The 21,248-nt window shown below is 41.2% G+C and overlaps 1 protein-coding gene across 1 annotated transcript in view; it reads left to right on the plus strand.

Annotated features, from left to right (window-relative positions):
• Positions 1 to 21,248, plus strand: part of TAOK1 (TAO kinase 1) — a 62,444-nt gene that overhangs the window by 6,915 nt on the left and 34,281 nt on the right. Inside the window, exon 2 of the mRNA XM_054286984.1 lies at positions 20,882 to 21,108. Within this exon, the coding sequence (XP_054142959.1) occupies positions 20,977 to 21,108 (132 nt within the window). The 5' untranslated portion in view covers positions 20,882 to 20,976. The remainder of the gene's footprint in view (positions 1 to 20,881; positions 21,109 to 21,248) is intronic.

The following is a 21,248-nucleotide window of genomic DNA, read 5'->3' on the forward strand; positions in this document are numbered from 1 at the left end:
GTCCTGAACTGACCAGAGAATTCAACATTTCTATTGCTGACTGGAGGGACAGAGCACAGGGAGCCAAACACTGAGATAATCTGTACTTAAGAAGACGTCTGAATATGTGGTTTTTTATCCAAAATAAAATGTTATGGAATAAGGAAGTCTTCATCCTCACCTTTGCTTTGATTTCATTACAATACTGATGATGTAAATTTATTTGCAAAAACAAGACTGGGCAAAAGATTCGTTCCTGATTTGACAATAACATGCAGAGTGCTTTGAATACTAGACTAACGTGAAAATAGTTTACTTATAAAGTGCATGATTTACCTTCACTAGCTCATAATTAGGCACAAAACCATAAAGAACATTTAAAGAATTGTTTTCAAGTTTATTCAATAAAAATTTGACATGGAATTTTTCATGCACAGTTTTAAAAAATATTTTGGAAAAGCCCCTAAGTTTTCCCATATATTTTAGTGCTTTTTCTTGAATGGCCCTTATATATTTAAAATACAAATTAGCACATTATTTTAAGTCTCTTATGTTTTCCTGTGCTGTTGGAATTTATAATTGTGGACCACTGTGCAGGTGGGCTGTCACATTGGGCTCTGGAGTTTCTCCAGGGGCTGGTCCAGCACCAGGGTGTGTGATCCACATTTGAATATTCTTCCCATTGCTGTGGGAATCTCTGGTACTGAAAAGTAATTACTCTGGTGACTATAAATTGGTATAATCACAATGTTTTTCTGTAGGTATTACAAATATTTTATGTTTAAACAGACATAGTTATAATTAATAAGAGAAATGAAATATTAATACACAAATAGCAATTTAAGCTATAGCAAAGAAATATTATCTTACATATGTGATGGTTTTATGCTTTTCTCTGAATTAGCAGGATAATAATAGTAATTCTGTGCTCTGAATTTCACCCACAAATCTCAAGGTATTTCAGATAGATGATAAAGGCATATTTATTTTCCACATTTATGAGGTGGGGATGCTGAAGTACAGGTGTAGAAATGAGCAATTTGCTCAGCATGGCTGGTGGTGTTGGGGTAGTAGAATTTGTCTCCTTGGTTCCCAGTTTGCATCAGCACCTCCCAGGTTGTGAGGTGGAAGCAGGAGTGTAGGAGATGCTGCTTTGCCTGTGGGGTGTGGTGGAGCAGCACAGCCCTCAAAGCTGAGCAGCAGCACTGTCCCACATCCCCCTCTGAAACTCTGCCTGACCTGCTGAAAATGCAGGGGATGGGGTTTGGGGTTTCTTGTTTCATCATAGGAGCACTGTGTAGATTTTTCTTGCCATAATGGCAATTTAATGCTGCTCATGAATAAGCTGGCTAAATCTTGAAAATTTTAATATTCTTTGTTATTATGATCTGACTTTTTGCCGATTTTTATCTTTACATTAATCTGAAAAGAGTTTTTAATGCATTGTAAATCAGTCCCTGAACTTGATGAACAACAAATTTAAGTTTTTTCATTTTTGAAGTCAGTCACGCACAGGGATAGCCAGGGACTGCCCATCTAAGTTAAAAATATTCCTGTGCATGTAAAATGGAAAGACTTGGGTATTGTCTGGACATTATTATGGAGATCTGTGGAGGCAGAGTGTATCTTTTCACCCTGTTTGTGCAGTCTCTGCCACAGCTGAATCTCACCTTTTCTTCAGGGTCTAGTTATTGTGTAATGCAAATGCACACTGCTGTAAAGAGCTGAAAGGGCTCTCACCTGGTGCCCTGGGAAGGAAGAGGAGCTTCCAGCCCCTGTGCCTGTTGGGAATCCATAAGCATTGCAAGTGAGCCATTGCTCAGCTCATCACCAGTAACTTTCATCTGTTCTGGATTCTCCTGTACCTGTCTTTGCAGTGTGGGGATTCATTTAAGGCATATCTATGCAGTGAAATAGCTGAGGCTTACCTGGAAATCATAAAATTATGAGTTTTGTTGCTTCAGTCATCCTTTTAAACTAGAACAACCCCCAAAAAGCATTAAAACCTTGAAGTCTGAGTACCTGTGTGAAAGTCCTCAGTATTTTGGGACCTTGTTTTTCCAAAGGATTTTTGTTCCATGTTGCCACAGACCTGGAGTGTGAAATTTAGCAAGCTTTCTCCAAAAGCTGCTTTCAGCTTTGAAACTAATGTTACCTGTGCTGGTTTGAAGTAGTTCATACTTGTTTATTATGCCTGTTGCAAAATCTGCCTACCTATTTACATAGGTGTTGAGGAAGCAAGGATGATATGGAGCAGCATGAGTGGAAGGAGAGGATGGTGTGAGTTGTGATTCTACTTGTCTGCTTATTTTCTGGTTTGGAGGCAGCGAGCACCTGCTGATTTAGGGGTTTTCTGTATGTGATTTCATGCCTGTGATTAGCATTTCTAAGGACATGACACATACGGTCTCACCACTTAAATACATTCTGTAAATATGTAAACAGAAAATTACAGAGATGGTCATTGTCCAACTGTCCTGACTGGTCTCCAGAGTCAACCCAGCAGGACTCAGCACGCTCCATTGGGCCCATCCAAGACAGCAGAGCTCAGACTTCCAACTTAGAAGCAGAATTCCATCTTGGATTGGCGTTACCACCTGGTTTTGATGCTTCCTTAAAGGCAATTGCTTGTTTAATTTTCCTTCCTTTTAATCGCTGAGGCAGGAGATTGAGATCTTCACATAGACACTGGAATGCACTTACTGTTTCACTGCTGGAAGTCAAATTCTATAGAAAACATCAGCTGCTTTACAGAAATCTGTAATTGCATTTGATCTGAAATCAGTCATTGTTGTGAGAGGCTTTCTCAGGGTAGTTGATCACAGAATGTTCTGAATTGAAAGGGATCACAAGGATCCACAAGGATCATTAAAGTCCAACTCCTGTGCCCCAAGAATCCCACCATGTGCCTGAGATATTTGTCTAAACACTTCTTGAACTCTCTGCCTGTGACTGCTTCCCTGGAGAGCTTGTTCCAACACCCTTTGGATGAAGAACCTTTTCTTAGTATTTAATGTAGAGTAATAACAGGACATTTGAGTTCTGAGGAGGAATATGAGATCATCTGTGAGGGCATATTTTAAAAATATGTTTGGGGACAAAATCTGAGGATAATCCCTGGTTAGCTGATGTTCCTGGTGAAGCATTGTCCCTAAGTTAATAGCAAGTCTGGGTTTGTTTTGCTGCTTTGAGGAATTATTAGTGTTCTGTCTGAATTGAGCTAGAGATGGCAGTTTTCTTAGTTTCATGTTCAATTACTAAAAAATCACAGCAAAAGCAACCAAAAGCTTTGTCACCATTGTGCTGTTCAGTAGGTATAAGTGGAACCATGTGACCACTGAATATTTAGTAACTTCCACTTCTGTAATTCTCTGTTTCTTTCCTGCTTTTTGTTGTTGTTGTGAAAATTAAGTCATAAATTGTTAGAAGCAAGGAGAGTGGTCGTGTGCTATCTAGTTTGGTGTCTTAAATGGAGATTTTCTTCCAAGATTTGGCAGGTATTTCTCACTTAAAACCTGCTATTTCTGAGCTTGCCAATCATGTCAATGTGTTGGGTCAGGTATTAGATGAAGGGTAAATCTCCTTGTGACATGGAGCAGTGAGTGCACGTGTTCTGTCAAGGGCCTTTCCTGAGATTTAATAAATACAGACAAGGAATGAACATGTTTTCACCACAAGAGGTGTGTTTGTATCCTGTGCAGGTGCTGCACTCTGCGTGCATGCACACCTAGCAGTTCCTCTGCTCCTGGTGCAGCGTGGCTCCTTGCTCTGCAGGAAGGATGCTGCTCAGAATGCCTGCCTCATACAGAAAAAATAACTTTATAAAGCATTTCTGAAAGAGCAGCTTCCAATTTGCTGAGTGACTTAAATGTGCTGTACTTTGCTTTATTTCATCATGGTAAAAGCCACTTGCCTCTGTAATTCCTAACCAACAATAAAACAGGTATAAACAGGCAGAAAACAATGTAGTGTTCAAGGTATTTCAAGAGGGGAACAGTAGCTAAACACTTTTTAACTTGATTTTGCCTGGCCTGGAAAGGAGCAGGACTGTCCCCTTCCCCATTTTCATGGGCTGCTCACACGGGCCAGGGTTCTGAAGGAATATTTGGTTACCACAAGCCCCAGTGAGTTTGAATTGTGCAGAAGGCAGCACCAGGAGCAGAGCTGGTGCTGTGAGCTGTTTGAGGGAGAGCTGTTCCCTCCTGTTTGGGTTTGGCTTTTCTGTGGCTGTGATGTCATCACTGTGCGAGGCCTGCGCCGCCGCGTCCTCCAGGAAAACAAAACGGGGGGACGAGACCTGAATGGCAAATGCAAAAAACAACCAGATCTGATTCTTCCTATCCTCCCTCCCCCTTTTGCTTTGAAAGGAGCTTTCAAGCTGACTTTATACAACAGAAATTAGCTTAATAGAAAAAGACAGTGAGAGAAGCAGAGTTATTTCTTTTCAGTTGTTACTATCAAGTTCTCAAAAATAACTCCTTCCTGTCTTGCTGGAGGATGGGATGCATGTTTTGTGCCAGGTGCAAATATAGGGGCACTTCATGAATATCCAAATATCCCTTTCAGAGCTCTTTTATCTTTCAATATAATCTTTCTCTGGTTTTGATTATTTTGGAGATATTTAAATGAGCACTGCACAGTGTCTTCTTGCCATGCTTATGTGAATTTCTACCAGGGAAATGTCCCATACATTTGAGGTGTTTGTATAGATATCAAGGTAGTACTAGCAGCAGCCTTCCACCAAGATTACTTTTGGGCCCTGGCCAGAGTCAGGGGAGCAGCCAAAACCAACGGCTGGGCTGATATAACCAGGATGATTTTTATTCAAGCCTTTGGAGTTATATTAATATAAGAATGTATTGGAATTTTTCCCTCTTTCTGGGAGCCCTTTTGTGGCCTGGCAGCAGTTGGCTCTCATGCAGCTTGTTAGCTATACTGAGCAATACAGTTCCTGCAAACATGGATAGGTTTATTCTTTTTCAGGCTAGAGCTTTAGATATTCCCTCATTCAGAATGACTTTGCAAAATAATCTGCAGAGAGGCTTTTTGAGGCTTTTGGAGGCTCTAAACTGGGTATTGATAGGGAGAGGATGGGCTGGTGGTCTCTGAGAAGCTGTCCAGATGTATTAAGAACTTCTGGGCAGTGAGCAACACTGGAGCTGATATTTTTTGCCCTGTTATGTTCAAGAACCTTAATTACTTCTTGGTTGCTCTTTATAGTTTGTGTCCAAAAAGTAAATAGTGTTTCCTGGCATGGCCTGTTGAGCTCTCAGTAGCTCCCTGTCCAGCTGGGCTGCTCGGGTGAGCTGCATGCATGATGAGGGAGCAGTTCTTGCTTTTTGCTGGTTGGTTGTTAGGGATGTATCTGCCCAAGGTATCAGGAGGTTGTCCTACTTTCCCAGTTCAAAAATCCAAGATCCTTAGAATTTATAAAATGGACACCTGATGTTGCCTTTGTTTATTAGCCAACATGAACAGTCAGAAAATAGCTCTTCTTCTAATACAGGAATTGTTGCTTGAAACTTTGCAGTTGTTTTTTTTCCTCTTATTTGTCTGTTCCTACTGACAAACAAAAAGGCAAAATCCATTATTCCAAACTGCTGAAAGAGGCTTCAAATTGCCAGGTATGAAATTATGCTGCTTGTTCCGTTACCAGTAGGAAACGGCATGTGAGATGTTTCAAAACCTACAAAGGAGAAAGTTCTTTGTATGTGTGAATTTAGTATTCACAAAAGGTGTCAGATTGACAGCCATGGAGATTGTGGAGATCAGAATTTTATTTATCCCTGGAGAAGGTGCAGTGCAGACTGCAGTAGTGCAGAAATGTCCTGTATTATTGTGCTGTTCCACCCTAGCTGTGCCCTTCACAGGCAGCCTCTTGGGGTGAGGAGCTCCTCCTTTCTCTGTGCCCCTGCAGGGAGCTGGCTGACAAAAGGATGTGAGGGTGGTTTTTGTGTGTGTGGTGTGGGTGCTTGTCTCCTGAAATCTAAAGAGATGTGGAAGGAATTTGATAACATCTACCTCTAAACAGGCACTGGAGCAGAGCCAGCCTTTGGCCCCTAAGTTCTCTGACTGGAGGCAGGCTGAGAGTCTCCAGACAGAAGATGTTAGTGGTCATGATTCTGTTATTCACCAACTTAGCTGTTCTTCTGCAAAGATTTACCAGTCTAGTATGGAAACTCTCATACAGCCAACTTCTTCTGCTTTGTCTAAAAATGTTTGATAAATTCTCCAGGGAAATGGGAGGTTCTCTAGGAGCTGTCATGTAAGTGGAGTGTGATGTGAATCGTCCATTTGCCAAAATGAAAATAGAGAAAAAATATCAAGCCCTTTTTTTGAGGGGAAAAAACCAAACAAACACAAACCCAACACCCAAACAAACCAGCAGGTGACTGATTTTTGAAAATTTCTAACACCTCTCTGGCAGGATCCCTTGTGCCACTGCTCTCTTGGAACTCTTCTTGTGACTGTCCTTGTTCCCTGATGCTTTGCTTCTTCATGTCTTGCTAGAGCCAGGCCCCTCCTGTCCCACATTTGCAGACCATTTTAAGGAGGCCCTTCAAACCATGGAGCTCAGTCCTGCTCCAGCTGTGCTGTGTGCATATTGCTCTGGGTAGTGGCTTTAATCATCTGCAGCTCCCATCCTTCATTAGGTGGCTCTGAGCACTGTGGCTTAGCTTGGGCCAAATCACTGATTGCCTTCAGATCAGCAGCTCCTGGAACAGCCAGCCCAGCCCAGGACACAGCCTTCCAGCCCACTCCCTGCCAGCAGGAATGCTTAGGGAGAAAAATAAGATTAATTTAATTGGCTTTTTGTTTGCAGCACCACTCCTTTATATCTCCTGAAGATCAGTTCAGTCTTGGAAAAGTCACCTGTTGGAAGCTTCCTGCCTCACTTCCTGAGAAAGCTGAGGCCAAAGTCCTTGAAACAGGCAGGACAACCTTGTTTTCAGAAAGTCCAAGTGTGAGAGCTGGTTCCACCACATCTCAATTAACCTTCTGTTTAAATGCACAGAAAATAGTTTTGTCCATTGACTGAAGCAGTCAAATTATTGTTCCCCTCAGTTAAAGGGTAGGAGTGGAAATGGTTACTAATTATTTCTTTTTCATTCATTTGCTTTTGTTATTGATTGCTGAGAATGGCTGGATTAAGTGGCTTTATGTGTGAGCACACAAAGAACCTGTGAAATATAGAGGTGTTTGGATTTGTGCTGTTGAAACAGAGCAATTTCTGATTACAGTTTTCTGTCACATTTTGGATGGATGTGTTTCTACATAAGCTGAAATTGCCATTCCAGCCTTAGAATGCTGTAGCACTTGGTAGATGCATACAAGTGGCTTAAGGTCTTTCCTCCTCTCTTCAGACCAGAAAAAAATGCTGCATTTCTCACTTGAGAGCTGAAGAGTTGGTGTACCAGAGAATTTTTTTTAAAAATACTTATGGCAAGAGTTAACTCAAGTAGAATGAATCTTGGGCATTAAACCTGCTTTATGGGCCATGTTTATGAATTGTTGTTCCAAGTATTTGCTTCAGGTGCAGATGTTGACCTACCTCTTTTCATCCCTTGTGTTTAGGACAATAAGTAATACTGCCAAACCAGAAAATATACAGATCATTTTTTAAGAGCAGGTTCTTGGAGAAAAGGTGTCGTCATTTACCTTCTGTGTGTGCAGAATGATGTATCAACTCAGCCTTTTTCTCTAGTGGAGAGGCAGCCATGCACAAGGATGTCTGAGTCCACGGTTTGATGGACTTTTTAGGAAACTTGAAGGAGAGATGTGCTGAATGTTCTGGGTGTGTTCCACTGCAGTGGATTCAGCTCCTGACTCCACAGTGCTTGCAGGTGCTGGTGTTCAGGGGAAACACAGCTCTTAAGCATTCTGTGCATGTGTCTTCCTCCTAGCAGTATATTTATGTGTATAAAATAATGCTATAGGCAGGTAAAGTGTAAAGGTTAATTTGTTTATGTTGAGTTCCATCAAGATGGAGACTGTATTTGCCATCACTCCCTGAAATGGGGGTGTATTCCCCACTGGGACCCATCTTTGCAGTGCAGTGGCAATAAGAGGGTGAAGCAGCACTGAGTGTTGCTGAGGCATTTTGCAGCTCCTGGTGCTGGAGCAGGCAGTTATCCCTGGAGAGCAGCAGGAGATGCTCCAGCCCTGGACTATGAGAGATCAGAAGGACTTTTTCCTGCAGGAGAGGCTCCTCTTGTTTCCAGTTCCTAGACTGTCAGGAATCTGCCCTGTGTTCAGTGAATCATTCCTGGAGAGCACTCAGGCAGTGTGGAGGAGGAAAATGCCTGGTGTGAATGCAGGAGGTATAAAAGTCAGATGAGAGGGGAGAGATAAGAATATGTCAGGACAGAGTGCAGTGAAACTGGGGCTGCAGAGAAAGGAGCTGGAGCTGATGGGGAACTGGAGCTGGGGGTTTGCAGGAGAGGTGACTTGGGAGCCTGGGAGATGGGGAGGGAGGCAGCAAAAGAAGATGGGTTGGCAAGGGAGATGGCAGTCTGAATTCTGACACTTTCTAATTTTGGAATGCTTGCCTTTGTAACCTTAATAATTTTGTTCTAATACACCAGATACAAAAATTGCATTATATGTTCTGAGGAATTTGGTTACTATGGTAATGGGTATATAAGTACATAGGAGATGAGATGTCAGCAGTCAGAACAGCTGTAACGTAGCACACAAACCTTTGGCTACCAGAATTGGGGAAGCAGGCCCTTACAAACTTCTGCTTCAGTCTCATTTCTCACTGCCAGAATGTGTGTTCCTGTGTGGAAGTGACATCAGAGCTTCTACAACAAATCTTCCAGGGCTTTAGAATTATTATATATAAAGATATGAAATAGAAAAATATGGTTTATCAGTTGGAAATGGAAAGATGCAAAAGACGTGAATATATCCCTTGATACCATGGTGATTTTAAAAATTTTGTGCTATATATCTAGGAAATAAGCAGATGTTGGAAATGGTGGTAGAGGATTTTAAAAAAAACAACTGCATTTGGGACAGATGTGAGGAAGGGCTGTTAGGATGGTCTGGGAAGTCAGTTCTCTCTCCTGCATCATAAAGGGAGACAAAACTGGCTTTTTTCAGCTAACAGGCTTAAGGGAACAGTTCTGTCTCTCCTTGTGCTTATCCCTCATATTGAAAAGGGAGGAAAACTCTAAACACTAATGCTGGTGTGGGAAAAAGAGTAAGGCAGTGTAAACTTAGAGTAATCTGTAAATGAGTCTTAATCAGTTCTTAATCTTAAATTGGTTCCTAATCAAAATAGGAGTAGGGTTCTGGAGCAGCCTTGTAATCAGAGTAGTGGTTTTGAGAAGTTCTCAGGAGTTGGTTATTATTTGATGATTGGATTCTATTATAAAGTTGCTTAAAATAGCAGGAGCAGGACTTAATTGGACCTTCAGTCCTGTGATCTTAACAATTCAATTGAGACATACTCTGTATATCTGAACCACAAATTGTTTTGTGTATTAGTTAAAATGAGCATTTTCCCCATGAAAGCAGATAAAACTCATCAAATTAAAAGGTTATGCTTGTTATCTTAATACACACTGAGAACTATTTTTTGTTTTAAGTGGAAAGCATAAAGAGAAGGGATTCAGACCTTGCAGATACCAGTGGAGAGGCATTCCTTCTAGTATGTAGAACAGTAAAAAAAGGGGATTTTTAAAATGTGTTTTTGTTTGGTTTTGGTTGTTTGCCTCTTCCTATTGTTGTATGCTGTGTAGGAAATGGTTCTGCTTAGTCATGTGAAGACTGGAAAAAAAATAACCTGAGCTGGAGTAAAGCAAATTGCCTTGACTTTGGGGAATTCCAGCAGGAAAGGAGGTGCTCACGGGCTCTTGAAACGTGTGACATAATTGCTTATTAAAGCTATCCCATTTATGGGTACAGATAATCTGGTAACACAGATTTAACAGCTATAAAGGGTTTTGAACTCTTTTGAAGCTGAAGTATGTTTGAACCCCTTTTTGAATGAGCTTTAAGTTACAAACATAGGTGAGCAGCTATAAATCCTTGCTGCACTGGCAGTGGGTTGGTCACTCCTGAAGAACAGAATAATCTTTCACTGGTCATCTGTTCTGACAGGGCTTCTCTGCCTGTCCCCAGTGCTGAAGGGCCATGCACTTTCCTAGAACCTCTCCTTATTTCCCTGCAGCCTTCCAAGAAACCTTTTTTCTATTAATGATAGTAATCCTGTATTTTATAAAATCCTGTGTTAAAAGAATTTGACCTTTTTCATAGCAAGGTGTGTTTTGATGGTGCTTGTTTGACCCTAGAAGAATAGAAGCATAAAAATTGTCATCCAGGTTCTGATACCTCGCCTGTCTGCTCCTATCTGCTGTCCCTGGCAGTGGTGACAACCTGGGTGCTTGGAAAGCAGTGCCAGGAGCATCCAGGAGTACCTTACCTGACCTGACTGAGGATGTTCTTACCCATGTAAATGTTTAAAAAGCAGTTTCTGGTTTAAAAAGCAGTGTTTCTGTCTCTTGGGTTCAATGCCTCACAGTCATTTCTGCAGGTTAATTTTGCTGTTTGTACTTTGATTGGTTGAATTCCTTTGCTGTGTTATAAACATGTTGCTCTTGTAGTTTATGGCTTCTCCTTTTGTTTTTGAAGTCTGAGCACTTATCATGGCATTCTTATTTATGATTTTTAAGTACTCTTACACCTTTCTGCTCAAGCTTAGTTTGTCTTTTTAGGCATTTACATCTTCCCATTTCTGAGACTTTTTTTACTGTACTTCTATTTTACTGCTATATGTGAATGAAGAATAATCTCCAGCCATGGCAGAGACTTCTTCAAGTACTGTCAGAAATTCTGTATTATTTTTCTGATTGATTCTTCATCTTGTTTTTTAAAAAAACCAAGTCTGACATTGTCTTTGGCATAATTGTGCAATAATTTTGCTAAGTTTTCTGCAGCAGGCTCAGCTCCTGAGTTATGTTTAGTTTAAGAGTAGATGTTTGCTTTATGGTTCTTTACTTTTTTGACCTTTCATCTGGTCTTGTTGCTCATTCATACTCTTTTTTTAAGGTTCTTGTGTACTTTTTGATGCTTTCAGCTGCCCTAAATAAAACATGTCATGTACCTTTCCCTCCCATCCAGATCTTAAGTGCAGATATTATGCTGGATTCAGCTGGATTCACACATTATCTGTGGTCATTCTGATTGCAAGAGCATTTTCTTCTGTTCAAAATGTAATGTAATTATTATCTGACCTCTTGCTTTTTTTAGTTTTGTATCAATTCAGAGGTGATGATTCTGTTCTCCACCTATGACTAATTCTCACAGTAATTTTGTGTACTTTTTCCCCTTCTTTTTGAATATTCTTTTGAGTTGTACTGTTCTTTTAATGGCATATAGTCTAGTGCATAAATGGTTCGTTTTCTGCTCCTTAGTGCAGCACAGTCACCAAGTGATTAGCATGTTGCTCCCACTAATTGATAGTTCCGTTAATTCTTCTGTTCAGTTTGGTTGCAGCCGTTGTTGGGAGCTTCTGGAGCAGCAGCAGCTGCTGGAAGGGGACAGCAGCTGTGACAAAAGCTGAACGTCACTCTGGAGCTACGTCAGATTTAGGGCAGCTGCTTACTCGTCCCCATAGGTCAGTAATGTTTAATTTAAGTGTTTATGGAAGGACCAGCTGTCCTGGTCTGTGACAGCACCTTGCCTTGTACCCAGTTATCTTCTTTGTGCAGGTTATTTACTTTCTCTCCATTCCCTTGTTCTCCTGTGTGGCTTTTTGTCAGGCTGGGTGATTCCCCAAGGCTTCTCGCTGTTGGTTTGTAAGATTGTTCCTACAGAATCTCACAGAGTTCTCCTGGATTTTTCTGTTTGTGTTTGGTTTTATTTTCTGCCTCAGGTTCTTCCTACTGGCATCACTTTTGCCAGGTTTGTACTTGCTCAAATAAGAATCTGACCTGTGGACTGGAGGGTTGGACACAGCTTCTTGCAGGAGTGGGAGTGTTCTTCTGCACTTCAGGGAATTCATTTGCAAGCTCAATTTAAACATTTTTTTCTTTTTTTTTTTTTTTTTTTACTGATTGACCAGAAAGACTTTGAATTGCTTTCTTTCAGGCCTCTTTTCAAAAACTATGGTGATACTGCCACTTTTTAATTACTTCTTTTCTCAAGGGTAATTATCTATGTTGTGAGCTTTAGAAGCTTATTTCTGAGTTATTTATGCTGAATCCAAAATAGCTAATTTGCTTACGTTTACTCTATTTATTGTTCTGGGACAGAATTGCTTAGGGGTCAAGAAAAGGTTTCTTTAAACTCAAGTCCCAGTAGGATTTCTGATTAATTTTTTTTTATGGGCAGCTGGAGTTTCCCAGTATTTTTGCCTCTAGACTTAATTGACTCTCATCAACTGGCCTCTTGCTAACCTCTTCCTGGCCAGTGTGCTGCCAGCACAGCATCTCCCACACTGGGTCCCTTGTAAAATGTGCTCCTTGCTTGGAGAGATGTGGCCATGGAGCTGTAAGTGATGCACTCACAGAATATTTATTAATGTGATACTTTACATTAATAAAGGAAAAGAGCTGGCAACAACTGTGAACTTACTGAATTGTGAAAGAAAGGCGACAGAAGATTTCATTTTTTCCAGTTGCCTTCCTCATAGCTTTGCTAGCCTAAGGAATCACTAAATTTAGAGCTGACCTTCTTAATAAATGTACCAGAACTATCACAGGCAAAGACATCCAGGAGATGTTAGTGTTGAACATGGTAAGGAATGGTGAGCACTTCTTGAACTTTCATAGCGTTGGTCTTTGAGAAATGAATGTTGGCTATTCTTCAGCTGTTCCATAGGTCTAATTTTTGATCTTGTAGGATATTCTGCTTTAAATAGTAGGAGGAAAAAAGCAAGATTTTTTTAGTATTAATTTTTCTCAACTACATCAGTATTGTATTTTATATATGTTGTTTAAGTGGTAGGGTCAGTGGTAGATTTGGTGTGAGTGATATTGTAAAAATTACCAGTTAACAAAACTAGTATTTTCAAGAATACAGGTAGTGTTTGCTTATAACTGACATATGAAACCCGTCAAAAGAGATTTAGTTTGTTCAGAATATCTTGTCTTTAACACAAGAACACACTTACCTTATCTTTTAAATTCTTAGAAAACTTGAAATATCGTGGAAATAATTAAAAATAAATATTTACACTCAGCACAGAAACACAGATCCTGGGCTTGTCAGAGAAGGTTTGGGAAATACAACTTTCTGACCCTTTTGTTAGTGACATTCCTGGAAAGTAAACACCCAAGCAGAACAGCTCAGCTGGATCAGAAAGTGTGCTGGGGTAAGTAATTCAAGGAGTTGATGATGGACATTTTAGTGTCAGAATCTTGAGAGGAAATCAAAGTAAGGCACAGAGTCTACAAGTACACGTATAAGAGAAATGCAAGCAGTGCTGGAACATAAAAGTGTCTTCCTGAGGCTATTCTGTGAAAAAGTATAATGAAAGAAAAAAACAGAGGTAGAAAAGCAGAGAGGGAAAGAAAAAAAAAAACTGCAAAGAGGTTTTTTCAGGATAGAACCATTCCTCAAAAATCTTTTAAAAATAAATTGAAAAGGGAATCTTATAGGAATGGTAGGCTTGTTCCTTGTCAGATGAAGAAAGAAGGACTGAGTGGGGAAGAAAAGCCTGTTTGAACATAGATGCTCACACAGACAAAAAATTGCAAGAATTCGCTGTAATATCCAGGTGCAGATTCATCTTATCCTTCTAATCTATTCCTTCTAGAAATACCTATGTGAGGGAATGTGAAAGATAAAGGGGACAGCATTTCATGCCTGTTCTTTGCTGAACTCCTGTGGAGAAGGTTCTCTGTTCCTGTGCAGGAAGCAGAACTTTGTTACAGAGCTGTACATGGAGTTGGGGACCATGTGAAGTGCCCTTGCTGCTATAAGGCAAGTGATGGAAGTGTCTGAGATCTCACCTGTTCAGGCTTTGGCAACATAAAGGTCTCCTCACCTGGAAATGAAATTATTCTGTCTTTCCCCTTCCCCTGGAGACTGGCAGAAAGCAAAGGAGAATCTCATGTACATGGGCTTGGAGTGAAAAGCAGTGTGGAAAAGAATCTCAGTGGGGCTTCCCATGTTCCACAGGTACCTTCCACAATCCAGTTTGCTCGTCCCATTCCAGGTGGTTTTGTTCTGCTTGCAGTTGGCATTATTTTAGGATGATCAGTTTGGTGACAGCTTTTTGGATATTTTTCTGAGTATTTAACATTTTTCTAACAGTTTCGTGTAGAATGTCATTCATCTGCATTTCCCTTTTCCTTTGTGACTGACAGCCCTGGTGGATGCAGTGTGGAGAACAAGTGTACTGAAAAGACTGATTTTAAGATCATTAAGAGAAAGGCAAGTTCATTACTTTGTCAGCACTTTTGTTGTCTAAGCTGCTGCTCACGACTAAGTGGTACAAGTAAGTTACAGGATCCCAAGGGAGATGTTCCTGAGTGCCCTTTGTCCCCTTTGCAGGGCATGGGAGAAATTAAATGCCCCTTGCTGCATCTCCAGCCTTTTCTTGTTTCATTTCTGGTTTTTTTTTGGTTTTGTTGGGTTTTTTTTTCCCCTTAATTGCCACTCTAGGAAAAATTCCAAATTGCAGAACTAGGAGGAGAAAAAATAACATGTTGTTAGCTTGGTGGGAGAGGCTTAGCCCAGTGCACCAGGAGTCTGTGATATGGGGTTTTGCATGAGTCAAGGGACTGCAGTTCCTGTCTGTTCTGGGAGGTTTGAGGTGCTGATGGACCTTCCATTGTGACAGTCACTGGGACACAACTGTCTTGCTGCCATCTGCCTGGGGTCACTGAGGGTGGACAGGAAGCTGATTTTGAGCTATTCAAGGAAACAGCCACCTTCTGCTGAGAGCACAGTAACTCTTCTTCCACGTGTTCAGAGCATGTTAAGGCCCTTGAGAATTACCCTGCTTTTGTCAGAACAGGAAAAGAAAGGGCTGGCTGGGTGGAGCAGAGCCTGGGTTAAGAGGTTTGAAGAAATGCAAAGCAATAAAATCCAGTGTATATAGTTTTGACAAGCTTGCTGGAAGGAGGAATGTGGTGCAGTGATCAGGAATGTGCTTTCCCAGGATCCATGGAGGACCTGATGGACCCGAGTCCCTCTGTGTTTGCTGAGCTGTGCAGAAGGATGGGGACAGTCTTGGATCTGACAGTCTCACACTGGCTGCAGGTTCCCTGAATTTCAGGGGAGCCACCAGAACTCCTTCTGTCTGTGCCCTTGTGGAAAGGCCCCACCCCTGGCTGGCACCTGGCTTTGGGAACAGTAAATAAAGTGATGGGACTGTAGTGGGCAATTCCTGCCCTTTACTTCTCTGGGTAATGTAACTCCATGCATAGAATTTATCAGGCTAAAGTTTTAAAGGCTGATTTAAATGCAGATAATAAATTTAAATCAAGGTTAAGTGGCATCATTCCTAAAGTGGCATATATCAGCACTGCCTGATGGTTGTTCATGCTTTCTGATGCTGGACCTTCATCATCTTTTCTGCTGTGTTCCCATGAACTGTACAGCCCTTCCACTTCCCATTCCAGGTTAAATTCTTACTTTTCTTAGACAGCTTTCATCTTTTTTATATTGCAAGCTTTTATTCTGAGTTTATAGAAATGGGGAGTGATTTATCTGCTGCTTCCAAAAGAATTTGTGCTTTCAGGTCAAGTATTCAATACTACAGAGAAACTTTTAAAATTTGTTATTTTAAGCATTTAAAAAATATAATAATTCTTTAGGCATTCTTACCATCTAGCTCTTACTTCAGGTGTAATTGCAAGTAAAAGAAAATAATTGAAAATCAGTTCTTTCAACAGTTTCAGTTTATCATATTTAGGATAGTTGTGGAAATTTTCAGTGTCAGCTGGAAGCCATTCAGGAAATTTTTAATAGTGTGTTGAGAGGATAATTTAATCTCAGCTTCATACACTCCCTGGATCTGACCCACATGCAAGTAACAGAAAATCCCTTTTCCCATTTTTGATAGTTGTATGATGACACTCATTCCCCATCTTATTTGGTGCTTGTGCATTAGATCATGCCAGAGAAAATTACACTCAGATTTAGCAACTGTTTGCACTACCAGCAATACAGATTCTTTTAAAGAATCTAAATATCAGTTTCTAAATGATGGGTAGTTGTTTTTTAGTGGTGTGAGGGGTGTTTTTGTTGGTTGTTTTATTACTTTGAATGAGAAGATCTGCGAAGAACCAGTAGGTTTTTGTGTTGAATATTCACTTTCTAGTCTTTGCTGTTAGTGTCAGCTGTGAAGATCATAGGGGCTGTAACTGGTCTCCTGCTTGGTTTGTTTGTTTTTAAAGTGCCATATATATTCAATGAGGGAAAAACACAGTGTAGCTATGTTTGACAGCAAAGAGAAGTTTTTATAGATGTTACTGTGCTAAGTGTATGGGATACCAGATGACTATAACATAAAACAAGATTTATGTCTGGAATTGTAAATAACTTTGTTTATTTCTCAGTAATAGAGGACAGCTTTCCTCTTGGCCTCCACAACCATTGTGGAAGCCTGCGTGGCTCTTGTTCCCAGTGAAATGGGGAGACACAGGATGATGGATGCAGAAATCTGTTTGTTGTTTCCATTTTGTGCTCACATGGTATTTGTTTAACTCTGGTTCTCATATTTTTGTTGGATGTATTGGTTCCTTGAAATGTCATTTGTAGGGACAAAGCATGCTGCTCTTCAGTGCTAATCATCTACAAGCAAATGTGTGGTGTAATTTGGTTTCTGCAAACTTTTGAACTGTCTTAAGGAACTAAAAATGCTATACTGTATCTCATGATTAATGTAACCAAGTACCTTCTAGTCGGTGTCACTCACTGAGTTGGTCTGAATGGGAACTTGAAAAATAATATGGACAGGTGATAACGTCAGTGTGTGATTCCCTTCTCTTCTGCAGGGAATGCCAAGCATATTCTCTTAGTACATTGGTGTATGTTACCTGAAAATGATTATCTGTGACACTGACAGATAACCTGAGTTATCTATCAGAGAGTTTAGTGTAGCGTGGACAGATTTTAATTTCTCTGAGGTCTCCTAGCAGAAGACTGAAATATGCACTTTAATTATGGCAGCTGACCATTTGGAGCTTTGCTTGTTCCACTCTGCAGCATCCCAGGGGATGTTAGTCACAGGGGTGGGTCTTAACTTGAGCTTGAGATGACATGGCAGGAGGCAGAAAACTCCAAAGAGAACAGGTCTTATCCCGTGCTCATCTTCAGCTTTCTTGTGTCAGAGGTTCGAGGGGTGTGTGTGCACCTTTAATGTAGCCATAATTACAGGGATGTAACCTCTTATCGATTCATAGACTTTTGTGGATGTGTGCATGCGGTTTCTGCTAACTGATAGTTGTTCAGATGAAAGTAATGTGATAAAACATTTTGGCCTGTAGTCAGTGTCATTTACACCAGTAATGGTAGCCACTAAGTGTAGTGAGTTCAGACTACTGTGTGGAAATAGTCCTGTGCCTTGGTCATTCCCTGGTTTGCTTTGAATCTGTCTCATGTTCCTACTCCACCTTACTGGTTGAGATTGAAGTCCTGGTAATTGTGTTTATGCAGTGCAATATTATTTTTTCATATGAGTGACACCTAGGAAAAAATGTGGGTTTATTTTTTCTAAATTTAGCAGCCTGCAAGGTGGCCTGTAGATAGTCACACAAACTCAGAGGGTGCTGTATCCTGTTTTCAGTGCCTGTCCCTTGGCCAGAGCCAGGATCCAGCCACCTGATCTGATCTAAAGTGAGATGATCAGTCCCATCCACTGGGAACAATTGTATTTAACAGTGTAGCTACACCAATCCAAAAACCCTGTAGTGAATAGATTTTACTGGTGGAAGAATGTAAAATACCCAAGTGCAACTTTACTGTACTTCAGAAAAGCAGCTGCCTGCTGGTGTATGATTTAATTTTCAGGGCAGTTTAGTTGTGGGGTTGATTTTTTTGTTTTAATCCTGTGTCTCGCCTGTATTTTTAATACACTTAAAATAATGCAATGGCTGCTTTGTGTGCCACTTCTCCTGCTTTCCATTTCCCCACAGCATTCAGGTGTCATTACTGCAAGGCAGGAGGCAGAGCTCTGCTGCTGGCACTGCTGGGCTTTGGCAGGCAGTGCCTGTTGTCTGGGTAAAAAGAAGAGGGAATTTAATATTGTAGCATCCATAAAAATTGGAGCACTTCATTAAGTGAGACTGTGTAAAGATTTCTTATGGATGGAATTTACATTAATGCATTTTACTGCTCCATCTGAGGAGATCAAATGATAAGCACAGTGTCATATACACGTTTGTGACTATTCTGTTAAATAGATTTTAATACTTAATAGTGGGTTTTTTTCTCATGCATTTCAAAGCAGCAATTATTTCCAAGGATAAAGATAATGAAATTTTTCTTGATGTTCTCAAGAATATAGGGGGGAAAAATGTATTTTAAGGTGTATCACGGTAGGTGAGGAGTTCTGCTCTGTCCCATCCCACGCCTGTGTGTGTTGTCAGTGGGCCTGGTAGGAGTTTCAGCTGCAGGAAGAAATGTTCCTGTTGCTGACATTTCAGAGGCATGCTCAGAAGGGACAGCAGGAAGGAGTGTGGTGGCTGGTTTGGCGTGGGGGGTCCCTGGGGAGGGGGAGCAGGCTGTAACCCATCTCAGCTTTTCCCCTCGCGCTGGCTCTCACACGCACGCTCGCTCACAGCGACATGTGACTTTTGGCCATATTAGCAGGTTTATCCCAGCCTAGCCCCTCTGACTAACAGATGTAGGGAAAAGGGCATTCTGGGATTGCAGCAGTTGCTTTTGAACAACAATGTCCTTTTTGTAAGAATCTGATGCTTCTTAAAAGATGGAACATGACATCATTACCGTCGATCCAAGAAACATTCCTTCAATAACACTGAGTGTGCTCTGGTTATCAGCTCCCTTCCCCCAGCTCCTTTCTCTTGCTTTTCTGACATGCTTTTTGTCTATTGTTTTGTTGGGGGCTGTAAATGTGAAACAGTTGTCTTTCAGTGTTATGTGCTCACTAGAGCTGGAATCAAGTGGAATATTGTTGATATATGAAAAAGAAAAATAACAAAACCCCCACTTTTCCTCCAGCTTTCATAAATGTAGTGTGCTTCAGGTATGGGCTGAGCTAGAGCTAATTATTTCCCTTCCCACACAGTATTAGATATGGTGTTATGCAAGGGAAGGTGGGGATATCACAGTCCCGATCCTGTGCATCCCACTCGGCCTCCCTGGCAGCTGTGTGCAGATGCTGTTGTTGCAAGGCTCCTGCAGTGATCCTGCATCATAGGAAATGTGTGAGTGCTCAGCAGTGCAGTGTGGCAGAGCTGTGAGCAGCTGCATATTTTCTGTATGTGTGTATAAGTTCTTCTGCTTGGTCCAGCACTGGGATTTCAGTGTCAGCTTTTCCTTCTCCCCTGAGAGCGGGCGATCACGGAAATGCATTCTGGGTTGCATTATAAATCTCTTTGAATGCTGACTGCTTGGAGGAAAATGCTGGATTTTCCTTCCTTTCTGTGCTTTCTCTCTCCCATGCCTGTCTTCCTCAGAAAAACTGGAGATTCCTGTGGATTTTACAGCCAGGTACATCTCGGCTGTGTTTCACAGCCAGGCTCTGCAGCAATGCTGGGAGGTCTCTAACGAGGAGCAGGCAGGCTGTGGGACTTGCACATGCTGCAACTCTCCAGAGAGGAGAACCACTGAGCACAAACATGCAGGAATATGTCTTTTTCCATCCTTGCAGGAATTGCTCTGCAGGGACTGGAAAACAAATGATTCATTGATGGTCCAGAGGCTTGGAAAAAGGTGGAGTTTATAGTGTCCAGAAAGGGAGGAGAAATGGACAGGGCCTTCTGATATGTTTTTTAAACTTAGGCTTGTTGTCTTTCACATCTTCATAATGGAAATAAACCTCCAACATTTAAAAAAAAAAATTGATATATGAAATAAAAATAAAAAAAAGCACAACTCTTGGCCAGATAGATTTTTTTTTTTTTTTTGGAAAGAAGAGAGATGTGTGATTAACTGTTCGCCAGTGACAGAATTGTTTTTATTAGTGATAATTTACAGAGATTTGATAGGAAATCCTAAGACCTCCCTTTAGGAGGAAAAGAAAAGGGCTTTTTATTTGTAGTGGATTTTGGCATCACCTGTTGTAAAGATATAGTAAGATTTTAGCACAACTTAACAGTATGCTTTCATTTTGGATAGATTCCAAGACACAAAGCTTGTAGTAAATGAAAGTGAACTCATGGTGCAGACAGAAAGAATTTTATACATTCCCAGTTGTGTCTGAAGTTGCAAGTTCCTCTGAAGAAAGGGTTTGCCAATGGCCTATTGTCCATTGTCTCATATGCCAGTCACAATTTCAATGTGTGTTTGCCTCTGCTGAAGCAGAGCAGAAGGAGGAGCAGCGGGTGTAGAATTGGGTATCTCCTGTTCTGGATGCTGTTTCTCTGAGAAAGGAATTGCAAGTAAACCTCTGAAGAACAGGCACCTTGTGATAGACATCACAAAATCCAAACAATTTTTTAGGACACAGTGGGTGTAGCTCTTCAGAGGGAGGGTGTCACAGTGATGTGGACTCACTGGTGATGAACTGGTCAGAGATTTCTGACTGCTCTGCAGGTGATGGAGCAGATGCTGGAGCATGGAATGCGCCTCATTTTGTGTTTTGATTTTGGTTCCTGTCCTAGATGAGGTGCTTGACTGGTGTCACAGTGGGGCTGTGACGTTATCCCAGCACCAGGGCTGCCTGCTCTGGAGGAAGTGGAAGCTGCTTTGGTGTGGCTTGTTTGGGGCTCTTTGAGCAGAGGATAAGCAGTGAAGGATTGCAATCTTTTTCTTGCAGTAATCCATGCTGAAGAGGCTCCATTCATACAGATGAGCCAAGGGTTGAAGCAGCACTTTAAACCCAGATAGTCGGTCGGCTGACTGCCCAGCAGGATGCCATCAACCAGCCGAGCGGGCAGCCTGAAGGACCCCGAAATTGCAGAGCTCTTCTTCAAAGAAGATCCAGAAAAGCTCTTCACAGATCTCCGAGAGATTGGCCATGGAAGCTTCGGAGCAGTTTATTTTGTAAGTAGCACCAAGACTTGTGAATTTTAGCTGTGTTTCTTTTTAAACTGTGGGTGTAGACTTTTTTGAGCATAATGAGGAAAAGAAACCAACTACTGTGACTTTTTTTGTGTGGTGTTTGGGGCAGAGATGTTATCTTG

Source organism: Melozone crissalis, unplaced genomic scaffold (assembly GCF_028551555.1).
Source record: "Melozone crissalis strain CALT ecotype California unplaced genomic scaffold, PUWL_Pcris_2 ptg000057l_1, whole genome shotgun sequence".
Classification (NCBI taxonomy): domain Eukaryota; kingdom Metazoa; phylum Chordata; class Aves; order Passeriformes; family Passerellidae; genus Melozone; species Melozone crissalis.